At 28.1% G+C, this 13,110-nt stretch overlaps 1 protein-coding gene across 1 annotated transcript in view; it reads left to right on the forward strand.

Moving 5' to 3' along the window:
- LOC107447604 (B-cell receptor CD22-like) overlaps window positions 1–13,110 on the forward strand; it is a 401,378-nt gene that overhangs the window by 374,090 nt on the left and 14,178 nt on the right. The window contains exon 14 of the mRNA XM_071177281.1: window positions 2,638–2,723. Coding sequence (XP_071033382.1) covers window positions 2,638–2,693 — 56 coding nt within the window. The 3' untranslated portion in view covers window positions 2,694–2,723. The remainder of the gene's footprint in view (window positions 1–2,637; window positions 2,724–13,110) is intronic.

The following is a 13,110-nucleotide window of genomic DNA, read 5'->3' on the forward strand; positions in this document are numbered from 1 at the left end:
CGAATCCCCTGGATTCCATGGGTGGTGTCATGATGCCACTGCTCTCTGACATGAAGAAGATGTCACCTCCACCACGACCACACATCATTTCCCCCCTCCTACATCATGGAGGGAAGAACTTACACAATAGGAGGTTCTTGCCCAATAATTGTCCAGGTAAGAGTTTTTTTTTTCTTTCCTATTTCCGGAAGGACAAAATCTATCCAGAAATTGAGTTTGCTTTCGATTCTTCCGATAGAGGGCTTTATGTTCCCTGATTGGCATTCATAGACAATTGGAAAATAAATATATTTTAAAATCTATTCAGAAATGAATTTTTCTTTCTTATCTTCTCATAGAGTGCTTTATATTTCTAATCGGCATTCATAGACGCAGAGGAGATTGCTTTATAATTTAAAATCTATTCCTAAATGGATTTGTTTCTGATTGCCATTCATAAATATGTAGAGAATAAATACATTTTAAAATCTGTTTAGAATTTTTTTCTTTAAAATTTTCTTAAAGACTGCTTTATGTCTGTCTCTGATAATTATAAGATGCATAGGGAAACAATATATTTTAAAATCAGTTCTGAAATGGTTTTTGCTCTAAACTTTTCTTATAGACAGCTTTATGCTTCTGATTGGCATTAATAGATCTGTTGGAAATAAATACATTTTGAAATCTGTTTACAAATTCTTTTTCTTTACAATTTTCTTGTAGACTGCTTTATGTCTCTGGTAATTATAAGATGTATAGGAAAACAATATGTTTTAAAATCAGTTCTGAAATGGCTTTTGCTTTAGATTTTTCTTATAGACAGCTTTATGCTTCTGATTGCCATTCATAGATATGTTGGAAATAAATATATTTTAAAATCTGTTTAGAAATTGTTTTTCTTCAGAATTTTCTTATAGACTGCTTTATGTCTCTGGTAATTATAAGATGTATAGGAAAACAATATATTTTAAAATCAGCTCAGAAGTGGTTTTTGCTTTAGATTTTTCTTATGGACTGCTTGATGTTTCTGATTGGCGTTCATAGATATATTGGAAATGAATATATTTTTAAATCTGCTTTGAAATGATTTTTGCTTCAGAATCTTCTGATAATCTGATTAAGATATCTAAATTACATTCATATATCCATAGAAAATTAATATATTTCTAAAGTCTATACCGAAATAGATTTTGTTTTAGAATCTTCTTATAAAGTGCTCAAAGCATCAAGATAACTTCCGCAGACATTTAGGAAATTGAAGCCTCAAGCAAATTTTAAAAGATATTCCAAAATGAGTTTTTATTTCAAATATTCTAAAACAGTACTTGATGCTTCTGATTGGCATTCATAGATATTTAGAAAAATATTATATTTTATTGATTCTATTCCAAAATGGAGTTTACTTATCTTCCAGTTGATTTTTTGATGTCTTTTATTGCCATTCTAGGCACTTAAAAAAATAAAATACAAGTATTTTAATGGTAATGTAACCAGAAGCAAAAACATATAATAAATAACTTAGGTTATTAGAAAACATTATTAAGTAAAATTATGGTAAAATAATGGATTGAAAAAAAAAATTGTAATAGTTATCTACTGTCGCCCTCTTGTGGTATGATAATCAAGTAAACAACAATAAATCAAACTTTGAAAGTTTGATCCTATTATTAAAATTGTTTGCCTCAGCCTATCTTTTTCCACAGTTTTATCCATTATTACGTGGTAATAATTAATCAATAAGCTTTATCTTTTCTTAAAGGATAGTTGTGATATGGTAGTAAGTGATATTCTAAAAAGGGCTAATATTTCAGTAGCTGTGTTCAATCGATAAAATATACTATATTCAACTGAAACTAATAGTTTATTTCTGCCTGTTGATTGAATATGACGGTTTTTAATGGGAAAAAGAATGTTTCTTATTGTTGCTATATCACACTTTTCTCTAAACTTTACATTTTATAATCCCAATGAATGAGAAATAGAATTTGTTGTAAAAAGTTTCTTCTGCTTTATAATGCCCACTTATAGAGTTCTTTTATACCATATTCTAATGAGTATAATCCATCTGACTGCACCAGCTTACCAAGGTGAGTAAGTTTGCGTGTGCCTAGAATCCATTGAGCTATGACAGTGATTATGTAGCAGAGCCTCCCAGGAAGGACATGTGATTATTGGGCATCAAAGGAAGAAAAAAGCTCTGGTCTCTAGACTTGAGATAGGCCGTAAGGCTGTCAGTCAAATCCTGCAAAATTATCTTCCGTTTCAAAATTACATCAGACTGACGGAAATAGATTTGAAGAAGATCCTGCAGGCCTACAAAGGTCTGTTGGGTTAATAAAGAAAAAGAAATTTCATTCATCCAACAGCTCACTTACACAGAATTGCTAATTGAAGAGTTTAGTGAAGAAAAAGGTTCTTAAAGACATTTTCATAAGTGTAGGAAAGTTAGCTCAATAAATTATAATAACAATAAGAAACTGTTTCAAAATATTAAAAATCCTTCTATTTAATAACTTGTTAGAAAAGAAAACTTCTATGCATAGCATATTGTGTACGAAAATTAGTTTATAAGCATGTTCGAATTCTTCTAAGATTTAATTAGATTTGTAGATTAGATTAGATATATATATATATATATATACATATATTATCCTCTAGATATGTACAGAGTACGGGATATATGTCAAGTTGACCATGGAAACAATGCAGGATGATGGAAGCAATTATGAGGAGTTCGATGAAAAGTAAGAGTCACTCATATTACTTGTTTTTTTTTCAAAGGAATTTATTCCAATTTAGGGTGAAGATTTGCATAAAATGTCATAGTAATTCTAAAGTTTTGTGATATATTCAATGCTTAACATTTTCTGCCTTAACAGTTAAGAAGCTTATTAAAATGCATGCTTTGAACCCTTAATTGACTTCATGCTGACAACGCCGTAAAACAATGAGTACTCGAATTTCTGGAAAATTTCTACGTTTTTGACGAAGCAGTTTCTTGTTACATGCTCCCAGTAAAAAATTTTGCCTATGTGACGAAATAACTATCGTCATTTTATCAAGGAAACGCGTCAAACTTAAAAAAGATATTTCGTCAATCTAGTTTTTCCTAAAAAAAAAATCTCGTAGAGCCCCGTGACGGGATTCAAACCCGTAATCTCCCAGGTACGAGACCAACTCCTACTCCACCATAGAGATTGGCATATTTCGTCACTTAATTTCGATCGTCTAGTTTTCGTCGTCTAATTTCGGTCGCCATCCTACTTTAGTAATTCTAGTTAACAACCTCTCACAATACACTATGACGAGGTATAGAGTTGATTATACATTTTCGCCATACATTTGAAAGTGCGCGCTTCTTCACAAATCATGTGATTTAGGGACAAAACTATTCTCAAAACTAACGAAATACAGCTCAGGAATAGCTGAATCGTCAAAAGTGAGATTTCTCAGAGCGAAGCGAAAAATAAATGATAATAATAAAAAAACTAAAAACTCAGTAAAGTTTTCCGCAAATTTCAGATGAAAAGTATGACTGGAAATATTTTTTTCTTATTATTTAACTATGTGAATATGGCTAAAAACTTCTTCATTCATTTCCATTGACCTCATATTAGATTCAAAAAATAGTAGCATGAAAACATTGAAAAATAAACTTTAATTTTAAATGTTTTCTTAATTGTTTAACATGTACTATGTGCTACTCCTTTCACATTTAAAAAAAATACCCTTTGTGATTATTGACATTCAATTCATTAAAGGTTTTAAAGCAAAATTTATCAGTGTGTGCTACGGTTTAATTCATGGAATACAACTGATATTGATAGAAATTATATCTGAGTTTCATAAAGTTAGATTCAAAAATACTAAAAAGGAAATAATCTATGGTTCTCACTTATCATATTATAAATCTATAATCATTAAATTAACTCTTGAATTTAAATTTATATGTCTCTTATGTTAGTGAAAATTAAAGACATCAATGAAAAAATTCGAAATAAAATTTTAGAAATTGGGAATTGAGATCTATATTCTTAGTCAAAATTAACTGTAACTACAACAGTTTTTTCATATTCGACATGTTAAGAAAAACATACATTCAGTTTTTTTTTACACTGTTAAAATTTTCATTCTAAATTTATGGTAAAATAACCGACAGCAGTCTGTCCATCAAATTAACCGTATAGTTTACGGTAAAAAACATTTTTTACCTTCACGGTATTGAAACCATTTACAACTAATATGGTTAAATATATACCAATACAAAACTATACGGTTTTTTAACCATTAAAACTAGCATGATTCAAAAACCATAAAAACTAAATTTAACTGGACATGAGATAGATAGATTATCTCTCTTGGCTATAATACGTACTCATCTGCAAGGAACTAAGTCTCTTCATTAGGTGGCTCAGTTGGTGTGATAATTCTGATTGCTTAACCGTTTTCGACAAAAGCAGTTAATAACTATTTTGTTTGAATATGGTAAAATATTAATTAGAAAAATTTTTATGTAACCATTTTTCCAAGAAATTTCTTACAGTGTAAGTTAGACTATTATAATCTATTTCTTCTTTCTTTTATTTATTCTTTTTTTCTTTTATTTATTCTTTTTTTCTTATATTCAACTTTTACTTCTTTTAATTATTTCTCCTTTTTTTTTATCTTGTTCAATCTGATAAACAGAATTTAACATTATTACTTATTGATTTTAAATGGAACACTATTTTGCTACAATAGCAAATCACCTAGTTTTAGTTACATAAAAGCTATTTCTAGCTCTAAATAATACCTTTTCAACTACCCTTATCTGGAGTCAATATTCCGGAATATTCTAATTCCCGTATCCCCCCCCCTTCGTTGCATCAGAATCTCCCAACTTCCAATCACTTTTCCATTAGAGTTCGAGAACGCGACTTTTGCCTTCAAGACAATCAGGGGTGGTTCACCAAGTCGAGAAGGAATTAAGTAATTTAAGAGAAATCCGAGAACGGTTTTCGCCACTGGTTTCTCAATTAAATACTCGTAGAAGTCAGAACCGAATATAATTACTCTATCCCGAATTTCCAGTTTCTGAGATGTAAAGACTTTGGCCAAAAGTTTTGGCCGCGTTGGCTTAAAAGTAGCCAAAGGGCTATGCTGAGTTGTTTCGATCCTAGTTTGAGTTACGTCCATTAACGCTCCTGTAAGTCCGAACATTTGGTTCAGATTACATTGCAGCTTTTCCTTTTCGACATTTATCTGTAAATAAGTTAATCTAATCGAATTGATCGGAATTTTGTTTAAATTTTATTTACGTAACTTAAAGTTTTATTTTAAAAATGTTGATAGAATGTAAATTTGAATATTTTTTTCTGAAGTAGTATAATATAACATTTGAAAGCATAATAACAATTAATTACAAAACGGATAAAATTAAGCTAACTTGTTACCCATTACTCAAATGTTTCATACTGCTAAAATTGCCGTTTGTCCCCCTGTCGTCCAATGGGCAAGGTAGGTTTTCAATTCAATATACACTTCTATTCGGCCAATATAGAGATGCCTAAGCTGAAGTCACTTTACTTACCTGTCCACGGGAAATCAATTAACGATCAATCAGTTACAAATTCAACCAATAGGAACGTATTTTTATTGATATAGGAATACGAATCGTCCAATAGGAATAGTGCAAACGGAAATTGATTGAATGACATTAATTATGAATAAATTAGTAATTAAAATGGCATAAAAATATTTCAAATTAAGATCATATTCAAGCAGGTTAAAATAAAAAAATAAGAAATCTGTTATAGAAAGCAACCAACTACAAAAATTTAAAATTATCGTCTACTTTTTTTTATTTGATCTTGAGCTGTTTTTTTTATTGATGCTTACCCGATTTTTTATTACTCTTATAGCACTTTATTTTTCATTATGGTGTTGAAGTTGGACTAGTTGCAAAGTGTACGGACATGAAAATTATCGAGCAACTTTCATTTTCAAAATGGGTAAAAATTGCGAACTAATATTTGAGACAATGATATAGAAGAGTATATATTTAAACGACTCATAAATCCGAAACATTACAAAGTTTAAGTAACATGATTATATACTAAACATGTAAAAATTGTTAGAATTTTTTTTTAAAAATGAAAACAACTTGTGATCTCTGTGTTTATGCGAAAGATTTTAATAAGCATAGTAAAAATGTGCCCAGCAAATAATTAGAATTTCATATCAGCACATTGATCATTAATCCACATCAAAAATTATTTAAGGTAACTACAATTATTTTGGTTAAATTAATATTATGTGATTCAACCACTCTCTGTTCTAAACTATCTTAACAAAAATTTCCGGATTACTGCCAATTCCAATTTTATAGATAAATATTGCAAATTCTGTAAAAAAAAGAAGAAAAAAAAACTAAAAGAAAGTAAAGAAAAAAAACAGCATTCACCTTTTGTATAATTTGCATACTTATGTTCTAGCCTTCAAGCCGTTAAGTATGCAGAACACTTTAAAGCCCATCCATAGAATTAAACATAAGAAAGTTGACAAAAGAGAGGTTTTCTAATGTAACTCAGCAATTGTATCATACAAAATGATCGTAAAAACTTTTTCACTCCAAAAAAACATTCTACCACTATAAATTTGTACTTAAATCCACTAAGATTTCCAAAGTTTCAACAAAAAAAACCTGACAAAAAGAATGAATGTTGTAGAGATAAATAAGACTAAAATGCACCTTTCATGAAAAATCTATCTCAATCTTTTCAAACTTGTTTCTTTTTTTAATTTTTATAATAATCTACACGTCATTTCACGTAATTATAACATCATCATTAAAGACGATATTTTTTGTGATAAATGTATTTAGTTAAAACAATAAAATTTTAACGTTTTAAATGTCAATAGATTATTTTTTTTAAATGTATTTTGATCAAAGACGTTTTTCTCCAAATAGTATGAGCCTTCAAATATCATGTCAAGTATCAGACTTGTCTTCCGCTTATAGGATACTGGTAGAGATAGTTATTTTGGTATTTCCAAAGTAGTTTAAAATAGTATGAGGCATAATAAAATTGAAGAATTGAATGGATAAACGTTAAATAACATTTTTATGAATTTCACTAAACTAGATTTTAAGTTAACTCGATTCACTGATACTGAAAGATACACTGTTAAAAATATCGAAGAAAAATGGGTTAATAACAATTTATTTAAATGTTGTTTTACCATATTCAGAAAAAATAGTCAAATAACCATAAATAATATGGTATTCAATCTGTTAACTGTGAGAAAATTTAACTTATATTATTATTAACTGCTTTCATTTAATGAGGTTAACCAACCAGAATTTTATCTCACCAGCTAGGCTCACATAATGAAGCCACTTAATCCTAGTAAATGGGTGCGTTTTATAGACGAGAGATCTAATCTGTCAGTGCCATGACCAACAGAACAAGGGCTTGAGTCCTAGCCTTGACACCACAGTATTTCCTCAATGCAACAAGAGTTTTCTGATTCCTGCACCCCCAACTTTGTGACCTTCAACTAATAGAATATGATGCTTTCAATCACGCATAGATGGCAGCACCATGAAGTTGTTTAACATAAAAAAATCAAAAGTCTAGTAGTTTTCATGTTTTACGCTAGATGAAACAACCAGAAATATTAATTGAACCATTACCTCATGAAAAACCTAGCTCCGGCTAAATTTCGTTTCGTAACAGTTTTGATACTAGCTGTAAATGGTTAAAGACCGTATAGTTCTGTATTCATGGTTTTGCAACCATGATAGTTGCAAACGCTCGAAACAGTAAAGAAAAAATATTCTTTACCGTAAATTTTAAGGTTAATTGCATGACAGCTAACGATTATTTTACCGTTACTTTAGAATGAAAATTATTACTGTGTAAAAAACGAAACTTATATCTCACCTTTCATTCTTATCCATAAGTTTTCAATTGGGGAAATTTATAATTCCATAACGTTCATTTAAAATGTTCGCCATCTCAATCCTGGCGTTTAAAATTGCTGACAAAATGAGAGATTTTTTAATGTAACTCGACAAATGTAGGTTGATAAATGCACCTAAACCCTTTTAAACTCCATAAAAACTCCTAAGCAAAGTCAACTGGCACCTTTTTTTATTAAAATTTCCAACATTTAAAAAAGTGACAAAATGAAATAAATAAGACTAGAATATTTTTTTTTCTTGAAAATATCTCAATCTTTTCAAAAATTGTTTCTGCTCCTAGAATTTTCTACGACAAAGCTCTTTAACTGTTTATGTTTTCTTTCTGTTTAAAAGTTTATTTTTAATGTTAATTTTTATCTTTTTTAAATCTTGAATTTTAGAAATGTGAACTTAAAACACTGTTTTTCTGTTACAAAAGCTTTAAAAATTGCGTTTGAAAGAAATCTTTTAAATTTCAACGGAACTAAATTAATATGTAAGTAACAATATTATATAAAATAGTGTGATAATATAAATTCAAAGGTTAGATAATCCTAGAACATTTGGCTAATTTGAAAAAATGGGCTTCTTGGGGTTTTTCTATAGCAGGAATGTTTTCCCGTAGCAGGAATGTTGGGATTTGGCGCAGATTTATCTGGCCATGAAAATAGGAAAAAGCCATTCATTTTCAGTGGCTCCTGCTATTTAAAAAGGGATTCTGAAAGGGAATTGGTTGCAAGAATATCCTTAACTTAATCAAACGTCATTCAAATGGGAAAATTTAGAAATTTTGATATTCTCCAAAACATGACGTCATTCAAATGATAGGGAATTTCTGGGATTTTCTTAATGAGTAATTTTTTAGGAATTATTACCCCTTAACTTCAGAATATAAACTTTTAATTTGCACCATGACTTTTTATGGCTCTTTGTGAAATAATGATTTCTACGTCTTAAAATTGATAAGAAAAATCTATTAAAAGCTTATTATTTAATATAGAAAGGCTCGTATGAGACATTCTATATTATATGTATAACTCATTAATTACAACAAATTGTTAATTTAATTAACAAATTTATTCAATCAACCAAAATATTTTTTTCAAAAGTTTTATCTAAGAATCACATTAAATCTTCCTATATCAAATATAATTATTCCCATAAAGTTAATTAAGTAAAAGTAAATTTCCGAAGCATATTTACATTTAATTTAAATAAAATAATAACTTCCGGACTTGAACCAATTTAAATTCTTCAAAACTGCTTACAAATTAGATCTCGTTCTTCGTTCTCTCGCAAAATCCCATCACATAATTCCTTTAATCGATTGCACCCTTCTCTTAAATTCGAAACTTTTACTCTAGCAATTAGAGATAGAGGCTTAACTATACTCCTCAGTTTTCTAAAAGTGGCTTAATTTTATATACAGCGAAGGAGTCCTCTGTTCCCAGGCGCCAAATGAAAGCACCTCATCATTAAGCTGTAGTTGAATTTGGCGAGATCTGAAATTCCATTAAAAACTTTTCTCCCTATTAAAGTTGTAGATGAAATGTACGAAAACAGGCCTTTTTGGAGTCCATGATAATGCAATTTATGTGGGGGTGTCGATTACACCGTTTGGAATAATGCAACTGCAAAATGCATTATGAATAGAATAGAAGTTTTGATAATGGAGTCATTTGTTAAAAGATTAATTCCATTTAATGCACCATTCATAAAAATTAAAACTCCAGAGTAGAGAATCAGCCGCATATAAAATTGAATATCGATGCAAATATTTAGTTTAGGTTTAGTTCGTGCAAATTCCATTGATTGACTTATAATCTCTTAAAATAGGATAACATTTCTGGAAGAATGAATAGAAATAAGGAAAAATAATTTCGAACAAAAGAGGAAATTCTAAAACGTTACCCCGGATTTATAATTTAAAAAATTATCAAAAGTAATGAACATATTTCAAGTTAAACATGAATAAATATGTATGAAAAGAAGTTTTAAATAAATCATTCTCAAATCAAAGACAATCAAATCTCTATAAAATGTACGTTTTAAGATTCCATTACGTCAAGCATTATTTCAATCCACATTCCGGGTTTTTATGTTTCTCTATCAGATTCCCTCTAAGGGTTTTTTTTTCGTGCAGCAACACCTTTGCATAAACACAATATAAATTTTTATTACTAGAATTTCAATTAGCATTTTAACAATAATAATGAAACCACACATGTTAAAGTAATTTCGTTTCTTAATTAATTTTTTTAATTCTCTCTTGACGATTGAGCAAAATTAAACATTAATAAGACCAATCATGACTAATAAAAAATTAAGGAAAGAGGTAATAACTAAACAATAGTAAAGACGACACAACAGTAAGCAAGATGTAATACAACAATCGGTAAGAAATAAACAGCAATATTTGAAAGGTAAAATAAGGCAAACTAAAAATAGGAGTTTATATATAATTCATAATTTGAAATGCCCTGTCAGACATAATAGCAAGAGATATAAAATACTCTAAATTAATATATTTTAAAAAAGTGTACTCATTTTAATACAATCTGTTTTATATTATAATGTTTAAATACATTTTGCAATTCAAAAATACACGAAAATTAATTTAAGATAAAATATGTATTTTTAAGTGTTACATCAGAACATTATTGCCATCTCATATCATTTTTAATTACATCTTCAAAATGTTTTATTTTAAAGCATAAACGCAATATCATATTTAGTTTTGAATACATCAAAAAAATCTTGTCGAGTTCTTCAAGACATGAAAATGAATAAAAATAATATATTTAAAAGAAAAGTAATAATGGCTATCATGATCAAAGATATTACAAACACCTTATGATAACACAGTAACATAATGCGATGATAATCATAATTATAGTATTTTGATAATAGAGTTAGATAACATTACTTAGAATTCTGTTACAATTCTATGTATCCAATATTGAAATTTTTAGTAAAGGGGAATATAGAAAGTATAATTAATTATGCAATTTTTTGACTAAACCAAAATTTTGTTTCTGAAAATATAAATTATGTTTTTGAAACATTCCAATAAAAACGAATTTAAATTAGAAATTTAGTAAATATACGTATTTGCTTTTAATCTAGAAAAGTATAAAATCAATAAATAAATGTATATTACCTTTGAATACGTAATTACCTTTGTATACGTAAAAACAAAAGGGAAAAATTGTAGAAACAAACTAGAAAAAAAACAGGAAGGAAACTGAAATTGAATGGCATCTATAGCAAGCTTATTGTAATTTCGTGATAAACTTGTTCGGCTAGAGAAAAGAAAAAAAAAGAATTCATTTAAAATTACCGAACACTTGTTTTTACAGTCAACATAAATAAAAATACGTTAGAAGCAATAAACATAAGCAGTATTTTATATTCTATGTTTGAATTATGCAACAAAATTTGGGGAGTTGTTTAGTGAACGATTTTAAAATGAAGTTTCTACGAAAAAGAACGATTTAATTAAATAAAAAAAATGATTTTTAGCAAAACCATCGTTTGGAACAAGCTATAATAATTCCAAACTTTATTAGTTTATAACGATCAAAAATTCGAAAAGAAAATCTAATTAGAGAAAACTTTACTGCACCTACCTGCATCCAAAATTTATTTCGTGAATAAAAAATGCCTTAAGATCGGTATTTAACTTTATTTTCTTACGCTGCCGCCCTGTTTATTTACAAATAAAGCGAAAGTATCAATTTGGAAACATACTCTATGTTTTAGAAAGCAGATAGGTATGTTTTCATGATTTAAATCAATCTGCTCATTTGAAATGAGTATACTCGTCTGAGAACTTTATTTATTACAGTGAAATTTTTTTGTATTTTTTAATCTAAATTTTTTTGCATTTTTTAAATATTATTTACAATTTTCTAAAACATTCTATTTTTAATGAAAAATACTTTTTGATTCCATTTTATTAAAAAAAATTAAAGCAGGCTTATTTTGACATGACACTTTTTGTTGCTGACGAATTAAAAGAAATTACCAATAATGACAAATTCAGTAGACATACATTATTTATTATTCAGTAGACATACATTATTTATTGCTTTTTTGAAACCAGTTTAACGGTTCACAGAAGTATGCTATAAACATTTTGTGATTTTTTAAATCATGGAAAAAGACATATATTTTGAAAAACGATATTGAACAAGTGATAAAGTTGGAAACATTTAATAGATTTGAACAAGAAGAATATTTGTTTGTTTTTTTCCTTTCAGCATAAAATCAACTGAGAAAGTGATGACATTAATTTGTATTCACTTAAAATCAGTTAAGTAAGCAGTGAAAGCATTCGAATTATTGTGGGTAAAACTAAAACCGCTTAAAAAAAATGAACTAAAAAACTAAAACCGTTGGGTAACAACAGTCTTAGTTTTTTAATTGAGTTAAATACATCATTGTATCAAATTTTCAATCAAATTAGAACATATCGTTTTTTTAAGTTTCAATAGCTTATTAATTTATTTTTAGAAAAATATAGCTAGCTAGTATGTTTCGTAATAGTTCTATTACAGCATTCTCCTTATTTCCGCACTTTTTTTCAAAGTTGTTAGCAAAATTTTTATACGGACTGCTTAAGTTATTTATTTCTAAGCGTCTTGAAATAAAATTTATTAAACAGTTTAAAACATGAAAAAAATAATATTTTGTATAACTAAGAACACTTACTGTTTTTACTTTTTAAAAAAATCTTCTCAAAGAAGTCTTAATAACTTCATATAATGGCTTCATATAACTCCATAATAACTTTATAATAACTTCATATACAATCAAAAACTATTAAATTGGAAGTATACTTGCTTTGGATACCTAGTACACTCAATTTAAACTGAGTAGGGTTAAAAAAGCGTTTTATATATTCATACATCATGTTATAAAGCATAAATATATTCAAATGTGTATTAAGATTCAAAATATAAGTACGCAAACGAGATGCCTTATTTGAATTTCAATACCTTCCCTTATCTGTATGCTAATGGAGATAGCAAGAAGATATTTCTCGCATCTAAATTTGATTTTCAAATAAATGAAGATATAATGAAAGCTTTTGAATCAGTAAGGCGATATATTTTTCATTTTCTTTGCTGCACTTTGAGGTTGAGATTAGATGAAGTTAATTATAAGATTATTTTTAAGAGAGT

Source organism: Parasteatoda tepidariorum, chromosome 2, assembly GCF_043381705.1.
Source record: "Parasteatoda tepidariorum isolate YZ-2023 chromosome 2, CAS_Ptep_4.0, whole genome shotgun sequence".
NCBI lineage: Eukaryota > Metazoa > Arthropoda > Arachnida > Araneae > Theridiidae > Parasteatoda > Parasteatoda tepidariorum.